This window comes from Globicephala melas, chromosome 10 (assembly GCF_963455315.2).
Source record: "Globicephala melas chromosome 10, mGloMel1.2, whole genome shotgun sequence".
NCBI lineage: Eukaryota > Metazoa > Chordata > Mammalia > Artiodactyla > Delphinidae > Globicephala > Globicephala melas.
Window position 1 is genome coordinate 56,092,779 of NC_083323.1, and position 26,237 is coordinate 56,119,015.

General features: G+C 40.1%; 1 protein-coding gene and 1 long non-coding RNA gene across 2 annotated transcripts in view; one reads left to right on the plus strand and one right to left on the minus strand.

The window, feature by feature from the left end:
* Nucleotides 1-23,251, minus strand: part of LOC132597912 (uncharacterized) — a 451,325-nt gene extending 428,074 nt beyond the window's left edge. Inside the window, exons 1-3 of the long non-coding RNA XR_011377757.1 lie at nt 23,118-23,251; nt 22,446-22,510; nt 3,475-3,568 (exon numbers count right to left, since the gene is read on the minus strand). This is a non-coding gene — a long non-coding RNA (uncharacterized lncRNA). The remainder of the gene's footprint in view (nt 1-3,474; nt 3,569-22,445; nt 22,511-23,117) is intronic.
* Nucleotides 23,252-23,419: 168 nt separating this feature from the next.
* The window catches only part of LRIG3 (leucine rich repeats and immunoglobulin like domains 3), a 46,420-nt gene continuing 43,602 nt past the window's right edge, over nt 23,420-26,237 (plus strand). Inside the window, exon 1 of the mRNA XM_030866442.2 lies at nt 23,420-23,878. Within this exon, the coding sequence (XP_030722302.1) occupies nt 23,643-23,878 (236 nt within the window). The 5' untranslated portion in view covers nt 23,420-23,642. The remainder of the gene's footprint in view (nt 23,879-26,237) is intronic.

The window sequence follows — 26,237 nt, forward strand, 5'->3', positions numbered from 1 at the left end:
CTTTTTCTCCTTTAATCTGTTAATATAGTAAATTATATTAAATAATTTCTACTATTAAACCAACATTGTATTATTGGATAAACAATCTAGCTCATTACTTTTGAGCCTACTTCTGATGAAAGTATTTAAGGAGATAAAACTCATTCCAAAGTTTACTTTAGTTTCTACCAAAAGTTTTACTATATAATATTTTTGTTACCATTTACTTCTACTTATAATTTTAATTAGGTTTTTTTAAATCTATGAGTTCTTTGAAATTGTGTTTTTAAGTGTTTTATGTGTTTTAAGAGTTTGAAACTTAGATTCAAACTTGTTATCAATTTCTAAGTTCACTGGATTGTGTTTAAGAAATATAAGCTATATGATACCGATCTTTTGACGTTTGTTGAGAGTACTTTTATGCTTTAGAATGTAGTCAGTTTTCATAAGGTTCCTGGTATGCTTGAAAAAAAATTTTTTTTTCAGTTATAGAGTACAATGTTCTCTGATAATGTTAAATAGAGCAAACTTGTTAATCATACTTTTCAAATCTTCTATTTCCTTGCTGATGTTTTTGTTTGCTTGATCTATAAGTTACTGAGAGATGTATTATAAGATCCCCTAGTACAATCTGAGACTACATTATTAGGTGCATATAAAAGAGAACTATTATATCTTAGGATTGACTTAAAGTCTTCATCCCTAGGAATGCCTCTTGACTTAAAGTTTACTTTTTATGATAATAAAATAACCATACCAACTTTGTTTTGTTTACCACTGAATGATAAACTTTTTCTGTCCTTTGATTTTAAAATTTTATCCAAAAGTTTTAAGTATATATCCTATGAGAAGAATATAGCTGGAATTTTTTTGTTTTAAAATTCAACCTGGGGCTTCCCTGGTGGCGCAGTGGTTGGGAATCCACCTGCCAGTGTGGGAGATGTGGGTTCAAGCCCTGGTCCAGGAAGATCCCACATGCCACAGAGCAACTAAGCCTGTGCACCACAACTACTGAGCCTGCGCTCTAGAGCCCGTGAGCCACAACTACTGAGCCCATGTGCCACAACTACTGAAGCCTGCATGCCTAGAGCCCATAGAGCCTGTGCTCTGCAACAAGAGAAGCCACTGCAATAAGAAGCCACACACCGCAACAAACAGTAGCCCCCGCTCTCAGCAACTACAGGAAGCCTGCGCACAGCAACAGATACCCGACGCAGCCAAAAATAAATAAATTTATTTAAAAAAAATTCAATCTGACTTTTTTTTTGATTTTTAAAAAAAATTTTTCTTGGAGTATAGTTGATTTACAATGTTGTGTTAGTTTCAGATGTACAGCAAAGTGAATCAGTTATACATATACATATATCCACTCTTTTTTAGATTCTTTCCCCATATAGGTTATTACAGAGTATTGAGTAGAGTTGCCTGTGCTACACAGTCGGTCCTTGTTAGTTATCTATTTCATATATAGAAGTGTGTATATGTCAAGCCAAATCTCCCTATTTATCCCTCTCCCCCTTTTTCCCCCCAGTAACTGTAAGTTTGTTTTCTACATCTGTGACTCTATTTCTGCTTTGTAAATAAGTTCATTTGTACCATTTTTTTTAGATTCTACATAAAAGCGATAGCTTATGATATTTGTCTTTCTCTGCCTAACTTACTTCACTCACTATGACAATCTGTAGGTTCATCCATGTTGCTGCAGGTGGCATTATTTTGTTCTATTTTATGGCTGAGTAATATTCCATTGTATATATGTACCACATCTTCTTTATCTACTCCTCTGTTGATGGACATTTAGGTTGCTTCCATGTCTTGGCTATTGTAAATAGTGCTGCTATGAACATTGGGATGCATGTATCTTTTCAAATTGCTTTTCTCCAGATATATGCCCAGTAGTGGGATTGCTGGATCATATGGTAGTTTTATATTTAGTTTTCTAAGGAACCTCCATACTGTTCTCCATAATGGTTATACCGGTTTACATTCCCACCAAGAGTGTGGGAGGAGTCCCTTTTCTCCACACCCTCTCCAGCATTTATTGTTTGTAGATTTTTTGATGATGGCCATTCTGACCGGTGTGAGGTGATACCTCATTGTAGTTTTGATTTGCATTTCTCTAATGATTAATGATGTTGAGCAGCTTTTCATGTGCTTCTTGGCCATCTGTATGTCTTCTTTGGAGAATGACATTTGTTTTTTAACTGGAGAGTTTAGTTTACTTATATTGATAGTGATTACTAATACATCTGGATTATTTCTATATTCTTCCTATATGCTTTTCACTTTTTGTCCCTTTCCTGTTTCTTTTTTTAATCAAGGAAATGGGAATTATTGAAACTTTAAAAATATGAAAGGGAATTTAAAAAAGTTTTACATAGGCAAGATGTACTCATTGCAGAAAATAAGAAAACACAGATAAGGAACAAGAATTTCTAAAATGCAACCAAACATTCCATATTCATCACCTTCATGTATATCTGTCGATACTTTTATTATTTTCCATATGTTCACTTAGATTGGTTATAATGAGATTTGTACACATATATAGTGTTGAAGTTTTTGAGGAGGAAAATTATACTATTAAATAATATTTAAGGACATCTCCTTAACAGTATAGGATAGACTGGAGGAAAGAGATTAGCATCATAAAATGCAAAACAAAGAGGCTATTGTAGTTTTCTAAGCATAAGATAAAAGCATGGTTAAAGTGCATTTGAGCACTCAGCACCTACTTATCCTTGATAAATGTCACTAAAAGCCAAAAAAGTCACACTAAGTTTTAAAGAAAATCTTCATATCCCACCGTTATTAATGTAAGACATTAAGTCATAATTCAAGCATAATTTAAAGTCACTGAACCTTAGCTCTTTAATGATATCATAAATCTCAGTTGTGCGAAACAGAAATCAGCCCACTTTTGCAACATCTTGACAAGTGATTGGAAGATGAATTAATCAAACGTCTGTTCATCTACATGTCGTCAAATTACATTGGGGAGACAGTTTCACTCAATCAACCAATTGTTTAAATGTTGCAGAAATATAGCGTTCGTTTTAAAATCAGAACTGGCAGCATTTCTCTTGAAAGTTGCCAAGTCTGGGGCTATTAAAGGTTGTCCCGTCCCAAGAACTTTCCACTTGTAGCTGTCAAAGATCTTTTTTCTTAATTAAGCCAAAATAGTTGGATGTCTGAGCTACTTCCTGATTGCAAATTAAGCGTCTTTGGAAACCATTCTATGTCTTTCAGGCCTAGAGGCCAATCCATGGTGCTCTTAAGATTTATGTACTCTCTGGCCGGGAAAGCAGGAGGAGGGGATGCCACAAGGACAGAAGGCACTGTTCAGGGAGGCAAGTATTCCTGGATGGGACCTACCAGAGGAGGAGATGTGTCCGCTGGGGTGTGTGTGCTGTCATGAAAGGTTTCCGGAAACTGCCAGGCCAGCCTTGTTCCCACACTATGAGGACATTTGAGAAAGGCAACCAATATCCTTACCCTGCAAAGTTCATGTCTTCGTCCTGAACACCCACACTGATCTGTCCTGTGTTCAACAGCCTCGTTCTTCCGGGTCAGAGTTCTGGGTAGTTCCCTGAAAATGGCCACATACTACCTTTTAGACCTGATACTTAGCATCATTTTCATTTTCCCACTTTAAGTTTCTTCGTTTTCCTTTTATTCATTTCAACACACACACACATTCTTCTGAGTACATAAAATGTGCTAGGTGCTAGGCACTTGGCTAGATCAGGAGATACTGCGATAAATCATCTAGAAATAATTCGTGCATTCTCCGAACTCGTGAATACATGAGCTCGGAACACAGATGGCAAACGCATTATTCACAGTCACTCTTGAGCCTTCAACCATCCTGGATAACCATCACCCCCAGACAACCCCAACCCAGGAGTCTTTATTTTTGAAATGACTCAAATAAATAGTCCTTCTGAAAATGTGGCCAAGTAGGACCCAGACAGAGAGACGTCTTGGGCAAAGGCTGCAATCTGCTCTGAGTCACGTCACATCCGATCTGGACATACAGGTGAAGGACAGCACATAAAAGGAATAATTCACTTTCTCTATGCTAAATACAGTTGCCTGTTTTTGGTTGCTGGGTGTTGTTTTCCTTTTCCCATTTTGAGAAACTCTCTTTCTTCAATGAAAATTCGGTGGTGAATCATTGAGACCCCACAAGGAGAGAACTGTGCTCCGTGGAGGACACCTGTGGAGAGGGCCACCGTGGCAGTTCCCGCAGAGTGGGTCTGCTGGGCACATAGCCATCCCCCCCAGGCTGGCTCTGACCCAGGTTACGGTAATGCTAAAGATCTGCTTTAATCCAACCAAAATAAGAGCAGGCAGTCTTAGAGCTTTTAAAGAAAAAAAAAATCTAGTTCTACCTTTGACCCAGGCTATTTTTCTTCAAATATTTAAAGTTCAAAGTCACTGTGTGCTTATACTTTTATTTCAAACCAGAAAGTCACTCTTACTGTATTTGATCACCCTCTTATTTTAATTTGCACACTTGCTTAATAATAAAGTATGTGCTGGACTTTAGCCTAATATATCATGTGTATAATAATATTGGAACCTTTTTTCTTACTTATTAACTAGGAAATACATAAAATGCTGACCTTGTGGGTAAATGACTTTTGCATCCATTTTTAATCATTATTATGTTGCTAAAAGAGTTGCATGGGTAAGGTTTTAACAGGGCTCCTGGGAGACTTATACCAGTCTTTATGGAACACATTGTTCACAGCTGTGGTGAAATATCCATCACTAAAAATCACAACACTTTTTATTCCACATCAATGACATCATTGGTATAATTTAACCTTAATTCACATGTGGGAAGCAGTTGTCTACCAATGCGAAATTATCCTCAAACTGATTCTAAGGATGAGGGAGAATTGCAACATAAAGCAATCTTATGATTCTATTTGCATTCACCGTTAATGTCATTTTCCAAATATTTCGGATAAGATTCTCAAAGGCCATACTTCTCCCCCTATGACAGCAGATGATAATCTCAAGACACTTCTTAAAGTATTAATAGCAATACAGTTTTCCATAAGACCACTGTACTGCCCAAGATTCCTCAGCCTTTTAATTACCCATGTTCTAAAGGTTTTTTGTCCCATAAAGACTTTCTGCTTAGAAATGTGACAGTGAGGCTGTTAGTGTCTAAAACCTAAACTGGTATCCTCTGAGAATCTTGATGAGGAATCTGAAATTGTACCGGGAAGAATACCAATAACAGGTGGATTTTTATAGGCTATTTGGGTTCTCATTGATATAGAATAAGAAAGAGAGAAACAAATGGAAAAGGCCCATTATAAAGTCTCTGTTGGCTTATCTCTGATATTGACTTGTTTCATGATAACTTGAATGTCACCCTATATCCCTCTGTTGGGCGGCATCAGATTATCCTACAGGATGAAATAAGCCCCAAATTCCTTTTCACTTAATGAGAACTAGCCTTCTCCTTGACTTCCTTCTTCCAATTAGGAGAAAATAAATGTGTTTCAATGGGAGAATATGATCAAGGAGGCAGAGGGGAGGACCACGTAAGGGCACTCATCTGCAAGGAGCACATTCTGCTCCAGGGAAATATTTGCAACCAGAAACGCAAAGCTTCTAACGGTCACTCATTTAGACATTCAGCCAGGTACACACACCTCAGATTATGTGACAGCTTTGGGGATGCAGACCTTCAATGAAGTCTGACTGATTATTAAGCCACGCCAGACTCTGCTCTAACATGGAGTTTCAGTGGTCAACAGAACCAAGCTGAGAGCCAGAGGGCTTGCCTTCTGGTGGAGGATGTAAGCAGTAATATATATATACATATAGAATATATGTACAATGTAATTTCAGAAAGTGATACTACAAACACGAAAAATAGGTCTGGTAAGGACTAGAGATTGCCCGGGGGCAGGGAGGGGAAGGAAGCTATTTTGAAGGCGTAGTAAGAAAAGTTTCTCTGGCAGGTGAAATTTGAGCGGAGACCTTAGTGAGGCAAGAACGAGCTAGAGGGTGAACGAGCTACAGGGAAGCACATTCTAGGTCCAGTGAACAGCAGCAGACACCGTCCTCAAGTGAGAAAAACCTTGGTATGTTCCAGAAATAAAAGGAAGGGGAGCAAGGGTGGTGTTGCCAGAGGGAGAGTGGTTCAATATCAGCGGAGTGGTGGGAGATGAGGTTGGGGAAGAAGCAGATCCTGTGGGGCCTCGTGGACCACGGGGAAAACTTTGGATTTTATTCCAAGTGTGAGAAAAACCACGGGAAGATTTTGAGCAAGAGAGGAGAGGGATCTGGTTTATCTTTTTTTTTTTTTTTTTTTCGGTACGCGGGCCTCTCACTGTTGTGGCCTCTCCCGTTGCGGAGCACAGGCTCCGGACACGCAGGCCCAGCGGCCATGGCTCACGGGCCCAGCCGCTCCGTGGCATGTGGGATCTTCCCGGACCGGGGCACGAACCCGTGTCCCCTGCATCGGCAGGCGGACTCTCAACCACTGTGCCACCAGGGAAGCCCCTGGTTTATCTTTAAAAAGAAGATTTGGGCTGCTTGGTGAAGAACTGATTATGGGGACGCAAGAGAGGCATCAGAGACTGGGTAATAGGCTCTTCCATGAATCCAGGGCAGAGAGGATTATGGCTGGAACAGGCGAGTGGGAGTGGAGGTGCTGAGACTAGTGAGAATCAGCACACAGTCTGAAAACACAGCTGACAGGACTTGCTGATGAGGGAGGTAGGTTGTAAGCTGTCAGAGAAAGAGAAGAGTTGAGGAGTCCGTGGCTGCGGGACAGGCAGTGCTACCAGCTGAGATGGCTGTTCACGGATCACTGTCTGCCTGTCTAGAGCCTCAAAGGTTCAACGAGCTCCCATCATGGGGAAGAAGCCAGTACACACACACACACACACACACACACACAGAGTCACACATCCTCTGATGAGTGTTGTAATAGAAATATACTCAGGAATTTCCTGATCTCTGGATCTTCCACAACTTTTATTTAAGCACTTCTTTTGTCTTAGACAACTGAATAGTGTGGCCTGTTGGGATATCTGATATTTCAGTCCTGGCTAACTGTACACATTTCTTCGTACAGCAGCATATGTTGTTCTCTATCATCTAAGTATCTATTGCTTGGCACCACAAAATGTATTCTCCTCATCCGTGTAAACATATGGGCAAGTATCCCTCTTTTTTTCCAAATTTCCATACTGGTCCCAGGCAACCTCAATCACTCACGATAGAATCATAGTGTCTTTTTCTTTGCTCTTTATGATTCGTCTACATTTGACAGAGCAGGGTGGGAAGAGAGAGGAGTTTCAGGCACTCATGGTAAGGGTTTCATCACCCATGGAAAGAAACCACAAGAAATGCTACGTGGTAATACAGGAAAATTAGTCCCCAACAATTCCAGAGGAGCACGTTGCAGATTCTCAAACTGTGGAGGGTGTGTTAAAATGCAGATCCTCAGAACCTATCTGTAGAATTTCTGATTCAGTAAGTTGGGAAAAGGGCCAAATAGTCTTTATGTGGGTAAGCCTCCCCTGTAACTGATGCTAGAGTTATACTGACCACCCTTGGAGAAATACTAGTATCTATTAATTGTTTCATTGTATCCTATGCCTTCTAAAGGGTAGACAGAGGAATCATATTCAATATAAAGTTTTAGAGCTAAGGATAATAAAAGATGATAGATAGTTTAAAGATTCTATGAACTAAACCTCCTTCTATTCTTTTAAATATGAGTTTCAAGAAGATGATTGCTCTTAATTTCAGATCTAGTCACATATAAAACACATCTGAGTTCCCAAATATGGATTGTCTTAGGCTATTCCAGTTATTTCTAATGGAGTCAAGCAGGCTACATTTGAGGGATTTTATAAAAGCTGATTTTTTAAAAAAATTATGTTTTTGCCTAGGGCAAAACTTTTAGGAAGAGCTTTTGTGACTGCAGTCAGTATGTTCACATTATGCATAATTTTGTTTCTAACATTCTCATCTTGGATCACAAGAAGTCAAGTATAATTACTAACAAGATGGAGAATTCTACCCGCACCTTGAGACATTAACATCTACTCTCACTAACACTACAGGAAAAGATTCAAAGTTACAAGGAAAAAATACGGTACATTTTATTGTTCTCTTCCCAAGCATATGAATTTCAGTGAGTAATCACAAACTTCAGGAAAATAATTATCAACTTCTAATGCTATAGAATCCTTTTGGAACAGATCCGCCAGCATTTAATGTAATTATAATTATCCATGTTTCCATTAACTTCCTAGGTGTACTTTCATTAGGTGAAATAAAGGTTTTGTACAAATTTCTGTTTTTAAGATACTCCTTGGCTTTTAAAAATTTTACCACTACATTAAATAATTTAATGTTCTAGGACAAACTGTTCAGCTAAACTTTATTTTTAATAACATATTTAAGAAATATATGAAAAAATCAATACACTTCTAAATTAATTATTTTTGTGTAGAGTCTCATAAAATCATAGATGACAGCTCCTAATCCATTAAAAATTAATTCCCAACTTTTAACACAGGGTAGCTTGTATCTCTAGCATTTTCTCTTATAATATTAGAAAATATAGATTTTTATCGGAATTACAGCAAGTTCATTTTCATGATGTCTATTACATTATTCATAATAAAATTATTTGTCATGGTGACGGATGGCTTAATAAGTATAAGTGAAGATAATGAAAGCTACTATCTTATAACTTGAGTTGGGTCTTTGAATGAGAGAAAGACTCTAATTCAAACATCACTGAAGGGACCTGGGCAAAGTCCCCTAAAGAAGGGAAGCCTTTGAGTTGCTCCTGGAGCAATGGATTTGAAGGGTAGCCTTTTTCAAAAAGCTGTTTGGGAAACTAGAATTCAAAACTAGCCAATCTTGGACACTTAAAAAAAAATTTCTCCATATCCTATACAAGAGTTAAAAAAGCATAAAAATTAGCATTAGCTAATAAACCAAAAACTAAAAGAGAACTCTGCTATCACATGCAAAGTGTCTCAACAATTGAAATATAACCTCTAGTATTACTATTTCATTTCTCTGGCCTTCTTGGATCACACATATCCCATTCATGGTTCCCCTAGTTAGGTACAGCCCTAGACAAAATTGTAAAGAAAGCAAAGCCTGTTTCCCTTTCTACATCTTTTTGTCTCTTCTGACTATCAACCACCAATGTTCTTCTGCAAGCCATATTTAGTTTCACAGAACACCGACCCTAAATGCCAACACCACCTTATGCAACATTCCTGGAAGTAGGGGTGTACTGACATTACAGAAGAGAACTTTAGGGAGACAGTCATGCCTGAGCATAGATAGTTAATCTCTAATGGTGAGATTTCAAGCACCACTCTGATACCCAGGCAGGGACACCAACTTTTATAAAGCAGAACCTAAGGTGACTAATTCATACATCTGCATAAGACAAGTATGTTTTCCCAAACATGGATCAATGAAGACAGGAGGGAAGAAGGACGGAAGGAAAGGCGAGGGAGTGACTGCAATCGATCATCTTCAAGAATTACCAGGCAGGTTTCCTTGCTTCCCTTACCGATCCGAGTCTGCTGACTGGATCCCCCTTCTCTTGAGCACTGAGGAAGACCCTGGAAACCCTTGCTCCTTCTGACACTAGTGGAAAGCAGTGAGCACAGTGGTTAAGAGAGTACACTGTGGAGTCAAACTGCCTGGGTTCAAATCCCAGCTCTACCACAGACAAATTCCTTAAGATCTCCATACCTCAATTTCCTTATCTGCTAACACAGGGATGATACCTTACATGGTGGATGCAAGAAATAACTGAGTTAATACATACTGAATATTTAGAGAATAATAAGAATGGCAAGAGCTTGACAAATATTGAATATCCTCATTTGTGGAGGTGCAAGCTTCTGTTACTTCCACTCCATCTTACAAGGCAAATAAACAGAAGGAAGACATTTCTGTTCCTCACAAGAGTGCTAGAGGAACAGTAGTGTGTGGGAGAAAGAATTAAGAAGAACTGCAGAAGAGATTGGTTCAAGATGGCAGAGTAGAAGGACATGCTCTCACTCCCTCTTGCGAGAGCACCGGAATCACAACTAACTGCTGAACAATCATCAAGAGGAAGACACTGGAACTCACCAAAAAAGATACCCCACATCCAAACACAAAGGAGAAGCCACAATGAGATGGTAGGAGGGGCGCAATCACAATAAAAACAAATCCCATAACTGCTAGGTGGGTGACTCACAAACTGGAGAACACATACCACAGAAGTCCACCCACTGGAGTGCAGGTTATGAGCCCCACGCCAGGCTTCTGACCCTGGAGTTCCAGCAACAGGAGGAGGAATTCCTAGAGAATCAGACTTTGAAGGCTAACGGGATTTCGCTACAGGACTTCGACAGGATGGGGGGAAACAGAGACTCCACTCTTGGAGGGCACACACAAACTAGTGTGCGCATCGGGACGGAGGGGAAGGAGTGGTGACCTCACAGAAGACTGAACCAGACCTACCTGCTAGTGTTGGAGGGTCTCCTGCAGAGGCGAGGGGTGGCTGTGTCTCACCGGGAGGACAAGGACACTGGCAGCACAAGTTCTGGGAAGTACTCCGTGGTGTGAGCCCTCCCAGAGTCTGCCATTAGCCCCACCAAAGAGCCCAAGTAGGCTGCAGTGTTGGGTCGCCTAAGGCCAAACAATCAACAGGGATAGAACCCAGCCCTATCCATCAGCAGAAAAGCGGATTAAAGTTTTACTGAGCTCTGCCCACCAGAGCAACAGCCAGCTCTACCCACCACCAGTCCCTCCCATCAGGAAACTTGCACAAGCCCCTTAGTTAGCCTCATCCACCAGAGGGCAGACAGCAGAAGCAAGAAGAACTACAATCCTGTAGCCTGTGGAACAAAAACGCTGCAGCCTGTGGAACAAAAACCACATTCACAGAAAGACAGACAACATGAAAAGGCAGAGGGCTATGTAACAGATGAAAGAACAAGATAAAACCCCAGAAAAACAACTAAATGAAGTGGAGATAGGCAACCTTCCAGAAAAACAGTTCAGAATAATGATAGTGAACGTGATCCAGGACCTTGGAAAATGAATGGAGGCAAAGATCGAGAAGATGCAAGAAATGTTTAACAAAGACCTAGAAGAATTAAAGAACAAACAAACAGAGATGAACAATACAATAACTGAAATGAAAACTACATTAGAAGTAATCAATAGCAGAATAACTGAGGCAGAAGAACAGATAAGTGACCTGGAAGACAGAATGGTGGAATTCACTGCTGCAGAACAGAATAAAGAAAAAAGAATGAAAAGAAATGAAGACAGCCTAAGAGACCTCTGGGACAACATTAAATGCAACAACATTCGCATTATAGGGGTCCCAGAAAGAGAGGAGAGAGAGAAAGGACCCGAGGGAATATTTGAAGAAATTATAGACAAAAACTTCCCTAACATGGAAAAGGAAATAGCCAACCAAGTCCAGGAAGCACGGCAAGTCCCATACAGGATAAACCCACGGAGAAACATGCCGAGACGCACAGTAATCAAATTGGCAAAAATTAAAGACAAAGAAAAATTATTGAAAGCAGCAAGGGAAAAAGGACAAATAACATACAAGGGAATTCCCATAAGGTTAACAGCTGATTTCTCAGCAGAAAGTCTACAAGCCAGAAGGCAGTGGCATGATATACTTAAAGTGATGAAAGGGAAGAAACAATAACCAAGATTACTCTACCCGGCAAGGATCTCATTCAGATTCGATGGAGAAATCAAAACCTTTACAGACAAGCAAAAGCTAAGAGAATTCAGCACCATCAAACCAGCTCTATAACAAATGCTAAAGGAACTTCTCTAAGTAGGAAACACAAGAGAAAAAAAGGACCTACAAAAACAAACCCAAAACAATTAAGAAAATGGTCATAGGAACATACATATTGATAATTACCTTAAACATGAATGGCTTAAATGCTCCAACCAAAAGACACAGGCTTGCTGAATGGATACAAAAACAAGACCCATATAAATGCTGTCTACAAGAGACCCACTTCAGACCTAGGGACACATACAGACTGAAAGTGAGGGGATGGAAAAAGATATTCCATGCAAATGGAAATCAAAAGAAAGCTGGAGTAGCAATACTCATATCAGATAAAATAGACTTTAAAATAAAGAATGGGGCTTCCCTGGTGGCGCAGTGGTTGAGAGTCCTCCTGCCGATGCAGGGGACATGGGTTTGTGCCCCAGTCCGGGAAGATCCCACATGCTGCAGAGTGGCTAGGCCCGTAAGCCATGGCTGCTGAGCCTGCGCGTCTGGAGCCTGTGCTCCGCAACAGGAGAGGCCACAACAATGAGAGGCCCAAATACTGTAAATAAATAAATAAATAAATAAATAAATAAATAAATAATGTTACAAGAGACAAGGAAGGACACTACATAATGATCAAGGGATTAATCCAAGAAGAAGATATAACAATTATAAACATATATGCACCCAACATAGGAGCACCTCAATACATAAGGCAACTGCTAACAGCTATAAAACAGGAAATCAACAGTCACACAATAATAGTGGGGGATTTAACACCTCACTTACACCAATGGACAGATCATCCAGACAGAAAATTAATAAGGAAACAGAAGCTTTAATTGACACAACAGACCAGATAGATTTAATTGATATTTACAGGACATTCCATCCAAAAACAGCAGATTACACTTTCTCTTCAAGTGCACACGGAACATTCTCCAGGAGAGATCACATCTTGGGTCACAAAACGAGCCTCAGTAAACTTAAGAAAATTGAAATCATATCAAGCATCTTTTCTGACCACAAAGCTATAAGATTAGAAATGAATTACAGGGGAAAAAATGTAAAAAATACAAACACATGGAGGCTAAACAATATGTTACTAAATAACCAAGAGATCACTGAAGAAATCAAAGAGAAAATCAAAAAATACCTAGAGACAAATGACAATGAAAACACGATGATCCAAAACCTATGGGATGCAACAAACGCAGTTCTAAGAGGGAAGTTTATAGCTATACAAGCCTACCTCAAGAAACAAGACAAATCTCAAATAGACAATCTAACCTTACCCCTAAAGGAACTAGAGAAAGAAGAACAAACAAAACCCAAAGTTAGCAGAAGGAAAGAAATCATAAAGATCAGAACAGAAATAAATGAAATAGAAACAAAGAAAACAATAGCAAAGATCAATAAAACTAAAAGCTGGTTCTTTGAGAAGATAAACAAAATTGATAAACCATTAGCCAAACTCATCAAGAAAAAGAGAGGACTCAAATCAATAAAATTAGAAATGAAAAAGGAGAAGTTATAACAGACACTGCAGAAATAAAAAGCATCTTAAGAGACTATTACAAGCAACTGTATGCCAAAAAAAATGGACAACCTGGAAGAAATGGATAAATTCTTAGAAAGGTATAACCTTCCAAGACTGAACCAGGAAGAAACAGAAAATATGAACAGACCAATCACAAGTAATGAAATTGAAGCTATGATTAAAAATCTTCCAACAAACAAAAGTCCAGGACCAGGTCGCTTCAGAGGTGAATTCTATCAAACATTTAGAGAAGAGCTAACACCCATCCTTTTCAAACTCTTTCAAAAAATTTCAGAGGGAGGAACAACCCAAAACTCATTCTATGAGGCGACCATCACCCTGATACCAAAACCAGACAAAGATACTACAAAAAAAGAAAATTATATACCAATATCACTCATGAATATAGATGCAAAAATCCTCAACAAAATACTAGCAAACAGAATCCAACAACATATTAAAAGGATCATACACCGTGATCAAGTACGATTTATCCCAGGGATGCAAGGATTCTTCAATATACGCAAATCAATCAATGTGATACACCATATTAACAAACTGAAGGATAAAAACCATATGATCATCTCAATAGATGCAGAAAAAGCTTTTGACAAAATTCAACACCCATTTATGATAAAAACTCTCCAGAAAGTGGGCATAGAGGGAACCTACATCAACATAATAAAGGCCATATATGACAAACCCACAGCAAACATCATTCTCAATGGTGAAAAACTGAAAGCATTTCCTCTAAGATCAGGAACAAGACAGGGATGTCCACTCTCACCACTATCATTCAACGTAGTTTTGGAAGTCCTAGCCATGGCAATCAGAGAAGAAAAAGAAATAAAAGGAATACAAATTGGAAAAGAAGAAGTAAAACTGTCACTGTTTGCAGATGACATGATACTATACATAGAGAACCCTAAAAATGCCACCAGAAAACTGCTAGAGCTAATCAATGAATTTGGTAAAGTAGCAGGATACAAAATTAATGCACAGAAATCTCTGGCATTCCTATACACTAAGGATGAAAAATCTGAAAGTGAAATCAAGAAAACACTTCCATTTACCATTGCAACAAAAAGAATAAAATACCTAGGAATAAACCTACCTAGGGAGACAAAAGACCTGTATGCAGAAAACTATAAGACACTGATGAAAGAAATTAAAGATGATACCAACAGATGGAGAGACATACCATGTTCTTGGATTGGAAGAATCAATATTGTGAAAATGACTATACTACCCAACGCAATCTACAGATTCAATGCACTCCCTATCAAATTACCAATGGCATTTTTTATGGAACTAGAACAAAAAATCTTAAAATTTGTATGGGGACACAAATTTGAATAGCCAAAGCAGTCTTGAGGGAAAAAAACGGAGTTGGAGGAATCAGACTCCCTGACTTCAGACTATACTACAAAGCTACAGTAATCAAGACAATACAGTACTGACACAAAAACAGAAACATAGATCAATGGAACAAGATAGCAAAGCCAGAGATAAACCCAGGCACCTATGGTCAACTAACTTATGACAAAGGAGGCAAGCATATACAATGGATAAAAGACAGTCTCTTCAATAAGTGGTGCTGGGAAAACTGGACAGCTACATATAAAAGAATGAAATTAGAACACTCCCTAACACCATACACAAAAATAAACTCAAAATAGATTCGAGACCTAAATGTAAGACTGGACACTATAAAACTCTTAGAGGAAAACATAGGAAGAACACTCTTTGACATAAATCACAGCAAGACCTTTTTTGATCCACCTCCTAGAGTAATGGAAATAAAAACAAAAATAAACAAATGGGACCTAATGAAACTTCAAAGTTTTTGCACAGCAAAGGAAACCATAAATAAGACGAAAAGGCAACGCTCAGAATGGGAGAAAATATTTGCAAACGAATCAATGAACAAAGGATTAATCTCCAAAATATATAAACAGCTCATTAAGCTCAATATTAAAGAAACAAACAACCCAATCCAAAAATGGGCAGAAGACCTAAATAGACATTTCTCCAAAGAAGACATACAGATGGCCAAGAAGCACATGAAAAGCTGCTCAACATCACTAATTATTAGAGAAATGCAAATCAAAACTACAATGAGGTATCACCTCACACCGGTTAGAATGGGCATCATCAGAAAATCTACAAACAACAAATGCTGGAGGGGGTGTGGAGAAAAGGAACCCTCTTGCACTGTTGGTGGGAATGTCAATTGAAACAGCCACTATGGAGAACAATATGGAGGTTCCTTAAAAAACTAAAAATAGAATTACCATATGACCCAGGAATCCTACTACTGGGCATATACCCAGAGAAAACCGTAATTCAAAAAGACACATGCAGCCAGTGTTCATTGCAGCTCTATTTACAATAGCCAGGTCATGGAAGCAACCTAAATGCCCATCAACAGACGAATGGATAAAAAAGTTGTGGTACATATATACAATGGAATATTACTCAGCCATAAAAATGAATGAAATTGGGTCATTTGTTGAGAAGTGGATGGATCTAGAGACTGTCATACAGAGTGAAGTAAGTCAGAAAGAGAAAAACAAATATCGTATATTAAAGCATATATGTGGAACCTAGAAAAATGGTACCGATGAACTGGTGCAGGGCAGAAGTTGAGACCAGATGTAGAGAAGAAACATGGACACCAAGCGGGGAAAGTGGCAGAGGTGGGATGGTGGGATGAACTGGGAGATTGGGATTGACATATATACAGTAATATGTATAAAATGGATAACTAATAAGAACCTGCTGTATAAGTAAATAAATAAAATTCTAAAATTTTTAAAAAACTGCAATTAGAAGACCTAAATATACATTTCTGCAAAGAAGACATACAGATGGCCAAGAGGCACATGAAAAGATGCTCAACATTGCTAATTATTTGAGAAATGCAAATCAAAACTACAATGAGGTATCACCTCACACCGGTCAGAATGGCCATCATCAAAAAGTCTACAAACAATAAATCCTGGAGAGGGTGTGGAGAAAAGGGAACCCTCATGCACTGCTGGTAGGAATGTAAACTGGTACAACCACTATGGAGAACCATATGGAGGTTCCTTAAAAAACTAAAAATAGAGCTATCATCTGATCCAGCAATCCCACTCCTGGGCATATATTGAGAAAAAAACACAGTTCTAAAGGATACGTGCATCCCAGTGTTCACTGTAGCGCTGTTTACAGTAGCCACGACATGGAAGCAACCTAAATGTCCATTGACAAATGAATGGATAAAGAAGATGTGGTACACATATACAGTGGAATATTACTCAGCCATTAAAAAGAATGAAATAATGCCATTTGCAGCACCATGTATGGACCTAGAGATTATCATACTAAGTGAAGTAAGTCAGACAAAGCCACACTCATATGATATCGCTTATATGGGGAATGTAAAAAAAAATGATGCAAATGAACTTATTTACAAAAGAGAAACAGGCTCAAAGACTTAGAGAACGAACTTATGGATACTGGGGGCAGGTGGGGGGGTGGGTAGCGGGGAGGGATAGATTGGGAGTTTGGGATTGACATATACACACTGCTATATTTAAAATAACCTACAAGATCCTACTATATAGCACAGGGCACTCTGCTCAATATTATGTAATAACCTAAATGGGAAAAGAATTTGAAAAAGAATAGATACATGTATATGTATAACTGAATCACTTTGCTGTACATCTGAAACTAACACAACATTGTTAATCAACTATATTCCAATATAAAATTTAAAAAAGAACTGCAATTATTTAATCTGCAAAGAGGAAAGCTAAGGACTATTTCTGGTAATAGCTTCTGTTTTGCCCAGAAGAAGCAGAAAAGCTCAAATGGCAGCAAGAGAGCAGAAGGAATTCATTTATGTGGGTTCTAAAGATAAATGCTCAGACTGAAAAGGTTGTTCAAGTCTGAAATCACTGCCATGGGAGTGGAGGAGGCTGCCTGCTGCAGACTTGGTTGTGCTGGGGGCAAGGAGATAAGCAAGGTCCCCTTGAAAGCTTCTTCATGCTCTGTGTCAGTATTTCCCTGGAAATCTTTTTGTATGTATGTTTAAACATAATAGAAGTGTGTAAATCTCTGGGCTAAAAACTTACGATTTTAGCAGGAAAGTATTTGTTCTGCCTCAGTGTAATAGGAGCACAATGTCACGTTGAAAGGGACCCCATAAAGCTGAAAATCCTTCTTCATTCTCTATTTGAAAATACTTGCACAGAACAATATTGGGAATTCTGTAGCTTGATAGTGATTCTTAGATTTAGGGACAGATACAGAGTTTTGAATTCAGGGAACCTGATTTTGAGAATATTCATGACAAAGTCACCTTAATAATTTGATAGTCAGGCCTGGGTGAATATCCAATGTGTAAGAGAATGAAACTATAAATAAAAGCAGTAAGTAACTCATGTATAAGCCCTCTTCTGGTTTGGAAATGCAAATGAATTCTTAGTATATAGGCCAATTGTTCATCTAAGAAGTGGGAGAAAAATATTCTTCAGAAAAGTTCCCAGGAGGGATATGGGAATATTTTTAGTAAATATGCCTAATCATTCTTTTTGACCTCATGGCACAAATCATAACAAATTGAGTTATACAGTAACTTTCTGATACGGCATGACAAAATTCCTATTAAAATATCTCAGGATCTGTACAGTATGCTGTCCTAACACACAAATTAAGGGTTTTATATGAAAGTTAAAAAATGTTTTCGGTTTGTTTTCCATCTTAGCATTAATTCTTTCCCTCCTGTTACTTAGGACAAATAGTTGAGGGTTTATTTAATTCCAACATTCTTTTGGTCAATAATCCCAGCAGGAGAATGTTTCTGTAGTTCACTCACTTTATCTCCCCGAATAATGAAAAGAAAGCAGCAATCTGAGAGTTAAGTAATAGTCACTAGAATCTATCAGGAGCTTTATAGTGTACTGATGTAACATTCGTCACCCTGTTTTACAGGTAAAGAAAATGAAGCATAGAGTTGTTCGGTCAGCCAAAGTTACAGGGCTTCTGACCTCAGTGTCAGACTTGGGACCACCTTGCAGCCCCTGTAACAAGTTCTCAAGCATTTGGATTTCTGCATTTCTGACAGGGTGGGCTATTATCTATGTGTTGAGATTCCCAGGGGAGTCTTAGTATTGCTGCTGGCTAGAGGAAGACATGGAACAGGGTAGGAAGAAGTGAAAATATCCTGAGGTCCTTAAAGGAGTGGAGAAATTTGAAGACCACACACAGAAATGCTCTGTTCCTGGGGAAGGACACTCACCATTGAGAAAAATCTGAGGGTCACAGCCGCTGTGAGCCTTCACCCATTTCCCACCTCCACCACAGGGCTCCCAGCTCCCAGCAGCTCTAGCCTCCACTGAGGTGATTTCCAGGGACCCCAGTTTTGTCCACCATATGAGTTTTCCTCAGGGCACATATTATTCCTAGCGGGTGACTTGAGAAATGAGTAAAATAAAAGCTATCATATGTTTAATTTATAGTTAAGTGAACACGCAGATAACATTGTTCTCAATTCAAGCAATTTCCCACAATTGGCCAACTTGAGAGAAACAGATGCGTGGCTATCTTCATTTTTCTAAATATTTTCTAAAGAGTTCAAACATGTTCATTGCAGCGTTTTTGCAAAGTAAGATTCTCTTCTCCTGCTCTTTAAGTGAAGCATGGTAACTTTTTTGTGAGAAAAGGAGGCTCTCTATTTCTTCTAAAATGCCTTAATGAATGGGAAAGATATGGTTAGGTTACAGAGTACAGCAACATTTGCTTTTGGCATCAGTATCTGGGGATTTTTGTGCTTTTCTTCCTCCTTTGCCTTATCTCTTTTCCCTTTTCACAGTTCACACTTACACAAACTGTGTCATTCATTGTAATGATAAAGCAAGTACTGAGTGTTTAGCTTTCATTCTTGTCCTTGGATGTTAAAACTGACAGCTTAGCACCTCTATTACTTTTTATCGGTGAGTCATTGCCCTTGCCAGCACTCAAGATAAGAAAGTCTCACACTTGCCAGAGGGAGAAAAAAAAAAAAAACAGGAAAACTGAAAAGAGCACTGGGGCTGAGTTGTACTAACCACAGAATGGAGGGTGGGAGGCTGTTTAGAAAATAGAAGGACCTTGCCATTCTCCAAGACAAAGTTATAAATGAGAAACTGTCCAGTGTGATTTAGATCATTTCCAATGGAGAGTCAATTTTCAACTACCCAGTTAACCTGTATAAACCTCTAAGGAGTAGAGAAATTCAACACGTGATCGCATTTTAATCCAAACGTTAAAAGACCTACATTCAAAATGAATCTGATCACCTCACACTAAATCCTTGTTTATGAAAGACTAGCCACAAGAGCTGAAAATTGCCATTTGATACTACTGCACCCTGTGTGTGTGTGTGTGTGTGTGTGTGTGTGTGTGCGCGTGTGTGTGCGCGCGCGCGCATGCGCGTGTATGTAGTTATTGTGAATAACTACAGAATAACTACACCATGAGAGGATCAGAGAATTCAGTGATACATTAAGGCTGTTTTGGGGGTCACAGTTATTCACTGATAAATTTGGGGAGATTAAACAAAATTGTATGTTCCTTTTTTCCCTCTAATACAGACCATCTTTCCTGGCACTGTGTCTTCATCCCTATTGTTTAGGTACTAAAAGAAACTGCACAGGGCTGTGAGAGACCTCAAAGACATTCAGTCCTCACCTGCTCAGGGAGACACGCCATGGAGGTTCTGCCCTGTAGTTTGTGAAGGGTTTGGGAAATCTTAGTTTGTGAAAATATTACATTGATTTAAAGTTTCCATGTTGCACTAGTTCGTCTTTCTATTGACTGAATGGTTCAGGATATACTGAGATGGAGAATAGCTATATTTAATGTGCAACAATGACTTTCTGTATCATCGTTTGCTCTCTCAAAAACCATGTGAACTTCTGAGCAAGCACAAGCCACACCCATAAAACATCCTCTGCTAATTGATTCCCAATTATGATGCCTTTAAAGTGGAACAAGAACTTAAAGATGCTTGCAAAGCAAGGTGTGTGAAGAAATCTAGATTTCTAATTTCTCCCCAGTTTTTACAACTGTCTCACCCAAATCTAATCTGACAGCATTGCATGTTAGTGATTACCTGTAAAGAATCTTTCCAAAGCTTCAAATTCATTATCATAGAAATGAAGTTACTTCTGGTAGATGCAATATTTAATTGTGTAATTATAGATATAAACAAGACTGGAACTCCAGTGGGTAGGAGCAAACTTGCAAAGAGAGGACTAGGGAGGGGCCGGTAGCCACTAGATTTCAGCTAGTCTTAGGCATTAGTCCATAAATCTTAGAGAGGGAACAGAGAATAACAGCTAATCCAGTAAACTGATAAATGAAAATCAGATAAGAGAGTGTTTATTGTATCCCCAACTTACAGATGAAGAAACTGAGGTACTGAAAATTTAAGTAACTTAATCAACATCACGTAACTGGTAAAACCCGTAAAGGATATATAGGATACATGGCTATATGGAAAGTCATTATCACACATTAAGCATTATTTAGTAAGTACTAAAGTGAAAATGACCAATTACATTCCAGTGAATACCGGATGTGCTGGGAGTGCATTCGAGGGATAGCTAAAACAGGACTCAGGAAAACCTTCTCCAAAAGAGGGATGCTTAAGCCGAAGGGCCAACCAATCAGACAAAAGAGGGACAGAGAATGATCTGGACAGAGGGACCAGCATGTGAAGGAAGGCCAAAGGGAAAGAGCACAGCATGGGAAGAAAACTGCAGATAGGTCCTGGAGTAAAAGAGAGATGAGCAAATAAAATGAGTTAAAGAGGTAAGTAGAGGCCAAGCACACAAAAACGCTGCATAAGTCACTCTAAAGAATTTAAGCTTTACTTTGAGGACAATGGGAGCAAGAGAAAGGAATTAGGCAGTTGAGTCACAGAAGCAGATTTGAGCTTCTGGGATATCACTTGACTGCACTGTGGAGAAAGGACTGGAATGCCAGACAGGAAAGAGGCTGTGTCAGTAATCCAAGCAAGAAGCTGATAGGGGGCTGAGTTTGCATAATGTCTATAGAGATAGGAGATATATTTAGTTGCTAGCTTCATTAGGACTTGCTAATTGATTGATTGTAGGGGTGGTGGTGAGAATGAGGAAATGTGAATTAGGCTTCTGGGGCAGTAGTCATCTGAATGGAGGCAGGTATCATTCCTTGAGATAGTGAACTCAGGAGGAAAAGGAGTAAGTTTCAGGGGTGGTGAAATTTAATTCTAGATATGTTGTTACATTTGAACATTCAAGTTGAGACTTGAAATACATGGGTCTAGAGTTTAGGAGAAAGATCTGGGCTAGAAATATAGTTGTGGTAAATATCAGAATATGGATGTAAATGCAATTCACAAAAGAAGATGAAGTAATATAAGGAGCGTATAGAATGGGGAAAGAAAATGAGCCAACCCCCCCCCAAATGGTACCCAATTTCTGATCATCTGTCACATGCGTGACACATCAATGAGCAGGCCACCATACTCGTGGCACCATGCCTACATCTAATGGCACGTGTATAATGGCATCTTTCTTCTTTTTAAAAACTCCAATGCACTAAGCCTGATTTTCCTTATATGAAATAGATGAGAGAGACTGGGCTGGAAAATCCATACCATGACTGGGGTGTGCCTTGACACTCCCAAGCAGGCAAAATAATAACTCAAAACTGAAGTACCCTCATTATAAATATTTTCTAATTGTACATCATCAAAAAAAAAAAAAGGCGGTGGGGTGGATGTTAACAGTAGCTGGAAAGAAGAGGATGGGGTATCATATCTAAAGTGGTGTGCCTCAACTTCACAGTTGAGTCTTTTCCCGCCCTCGTGAATGGTGTGTTCATACAGGTAATTTGCCACAGTGGAAATCAATGGGCATGAGTTGGAGTTCAAGTCTCAACTCTCCAAGCGATCTCCACTCCTCAATAATGAGCAGTTTAAGCAGCCCAAAGCATGCTTTGGCAGACAACATGCAAGAAACAATGTGCAGAGGTGAAAGTATAAAAGTAAGTTTTCAGTTTTTGCCACAAACAAGTGTAGCTCCTCACCCAGAGGAGGAGGGTGTTCCCAGATGATCTCTGAGGTCTCCATCATTTCCTGTGGGCTCAATCACCTGCAAGAGTAAGACAAGGCACAGACTTCACTGGCAAGTCCTGTAGGCCTGAATCCTCCCCTGGCGGAGGGATCCAGCAAGTACTACTTCTAGCCTGGTAGCACTCTCAATCAGGATTTGTCATCACTCAAGGCACAGGTGAACCATGGTGCATATATTAATTTTTCCTGCAAGGTCCTTGTTTTCATTTGGCTTTGAAATATTATGGTGACTACTTTTATTATTTGTACCTATGGCGTGCGATCTGTGATTGCCATCGCGGTATATTAGAAGGTCATTTCCCATAATTTCTCCCCAGCTCTATCCAATGCACTAACGCTGTCTATTTGTAACTCAATATACCATTTCCAATACCATGACTTTTTCATTTTATTACTCTTTTTACTTTTGGAACTGACATCCGGAAAAAACGCGACCAGTGTTAATGTTAAAAAAAACCAACAACTGTATTTTTATTGAAACCATTGTTTCCTCTGTGAATAGTAGGATAATTTATACTTATTTTAAAATTTGGAATGCAAGGTTTCCTAATAACAGAACTAACTTTACTCCCCTTAAGTGCCCCCAAATACCTCCAACTCCGAGAGCTGGCCTAATATTTGCTCACTTGGTTGCTCACTCCCTTTTTCTCTTCAACTCCATTTGATATATGTTTCCCAGGACGTAGTGGAGACTTCTGGCCCGAGAGGCTGGAAAATGTAACTCGGAATTTCCTACAATCTCAGCTCCGCTTTCTCAGCGCTCCGACCCGGGGCGGGAGCCTTGTTATTGTCACGTGGCCACGGGGGCGAAGCGCCCAGCAGGCCAATGGGCTCGCGCGGGCCTTGGCAGCCCCGCCCCTCGGCTCCGCCGCGCGGGGACTTGGCGCTCCGCTGAGGGGAGGAGGCGAAAAAGTTTCTTTTGCGGGCGAGGAGAGGCCTTGGCGCGCGGACGCTGCTCCCACTGCAACTCTGCCGCAGCTGGCCGTTCTTTTCGGTTTCCCTCTCGCTTCCCCGGGGCATGAAAGAACTTTACTGCCAGGACTAAAAGAAAGGGGTTTACCTGGGAGCGTTAGAGGACTGGAAGTTGGTGCAGGGCCCCGAGCGCGCGCCGGCGCGGATCCCGGGTCAGAGCGAGGGACTGCAGGACCGCGATGGGCGCGCCGACGTTCCGCGCGCCCGCGGCGGCTCTGGGATTGCTGCTGTGCGCGGTGCTGGGATGCGCGGGCCCTGCCGAGGGCGGCGGCCGCGGGGCCCTGGGGCCGCCTTCTGGGGTCGGCGCAGAGCACCGGTGCCCCGTTCCGTGCCGCTGCCTCGGGGACCTTCTGGACTGCAGTCGCCAGCGGCTGTCGCGTCTGCCCGAGCCGCTCCCGCCCTGGGTCGCTCGGCTGTAAGTATTCTTCCTGAGGGCGGAGGGGGAGCCACTCGAGATTCGGGACTGCGGGCGAGGGGCCAGGATGCTCGGCGCGCAGCAGCTTTTTCCAGGGCACCTCCTCTTGGCCCAGGCCTCCAGCGGCCCTCCGCGGAGATGGAAAAGGAGCCGACCGGGCCTCAGTCTCCCTCCATCCCCCGGCGCCTGGCGGGCCGCGCAGGTGGGCCCTGAGAGCGCCCCACCCGGCCGCAGGTGGGCGAGGGGATGCAGCCGCTGACAACTCCCAGGGGCAGAATCGACGTCCTGCGCCTGGAGCTCGCCTAGGGGGCTCAGATGCGCGCCCTGCCAGGCCGGGGCGGGAGAGTTGGCAACCTGCTGCCGCCCTGAGTTCGCAGTTCTCACTTTGAGAGGATGATCCCGCGGCTCAATAGTTTCTAACAGGTTCATGCCACTTTTCGCGTTCCCAACTAGTAATCGAACGCGCTCCTTTCGTTTGGGAAGCCCCCTCTACAGAGTTAGGTCACTGTCCAAGCTGTGGTGGACATCCTTTTGTTGTTCTTTACCCTGGGCTTAATTTCGCATTAGTAAATTCCCCTCTTCGACCAAACTGTAAGAAGTTGGCAACAGTGATCAATGGATAAGGAAGGGAAGGAACTAGAGTTGTTTCAGAACCGAGAGCGTGATTTATGTAGCTTCTCAGCAGGTCCAGAAGGTTTAGGAGAGAGCGCTGGGTGCTGTTATGCAAGTTTGGGGATGCTAGATGTGAAGTCCGAAAACCTGAAATCACTGCCAACTGCCAGAACGAGGAAGAAAATGTAGTTTAGTTCCAAATGTCATCTTGTTCTCTCCCACTCTCTTTTTGTTAAAGTTGGAAGATTGGTGCAAAATGTAAACAGTCAAAACTTGTGTTTCTTTTTTTTCAAAGTAGCTATCCTGTTAAAATAACAAAAGTGCAGTCCATCCTTAATCCTGAGATTTGGCTGTAGCAGAATTGCAGTGGAAATTTGAAACTCTGGAAACAACTCTAGTCGACTGTCCTAACATCCAAATAATAGTGGTAGGAAGTTTGATCAGGTAGTTTAAGAAATTGTGTTTTTAAATCATTGTGCTCATCAAAGTCTTTATTTGTAGAACTATGGACCATCAAAAGCATATTCTTTGTGTCAATATGCCTCAGTTTAATAAAAAAAAAGTAGAAGTAGAGAGTTTTAGGTTGATATGTAATCTCTTATCATGGGATGTCTTGTTTAGTAGTTTTTATTACAATTGAAGAAGGAGATAAGGACTTTAACCTAAAGCAGGAAGACTTTCAATTAGTTGTGGCTAATTCTGTTCAATTGCCTCTTGTGGAGGTCATGTTGCCTTATTCATGAGATGTGAATGGCTCTATTGACATCATATGGAACTGAACATTTGAATGACTGGAGGTGAACACGTATGAATAATAGAGGGATGAGAAAGAGAAAGAATACAGTGCTTCCTGGGGTGTGTTTAGAAATGCTCAAATCATTCACCAGATCTAACTTATATTCAGTAGTTTCTCAATGTTAAGTGGCCTATCGGATCATGCCAGGGTGCAGTATATTTTTGTGTGTGAATATCTCTTTTAAAAATTGGATGTCTTAAAAAAAACAAACTGTATTGCTCTTGATTAGAAGTTGAGTTAAACCAAAAGGGGTTTGATACCTATTCAAACCTGGTCTTAAAAGTAGCTGACCTAATTAGGATTTTGTTTTGCAGATAATTTGGTGGCACACTAAAAACAAATTACAGTTTATTTGGTTAGCACAATCTTTAATTACATTTCCGCCAGCAGTAAATTGTCTTAATACAAGTCCACATTCCTTAAATGTATGCGAAAATAAGTTCCACTTGTACAAATAAGCACTACGCCTGTTGTCAGAAACCCTGCTGTGATCACTCATTGGACAGCTCTGTCATTCTTGTACTTGTGTGACTTTGTAGTTGTCACCAAACCATGTGGTCCAAATTCTTGATTGTAAATGTTTCTTTTGTTTGTGCCTGAAGCTCTAGAGGTCTCCTTTCTCCACCTTTGAAAGGAGCAGAAAAAATACATGGAATTGAGCCTTAACTTCTGTTTAACTCGGTATTTGGAGCAGGAGGCATAAGATAGCTGCTTCTTAAATTTTACATAATTTGAAAAGCTTTTAAGGAGACTGTTCCCAGAGTTCAGAAATAAGTAGAAAAATGCATATTGTTCTTCCCCATATCTTAACTTCCTTTTCCTCAGTTAATTAAAGTAAAAGTTCTCCTTAGAAATACTTCTTGAGAGCACTCTTCAGAAAAAGTTTGGTGTCTAGCTTTTGTTTCATTTGTTGAATTGGTAAGTTAAAAACTTAATCTATTTAATGTACGT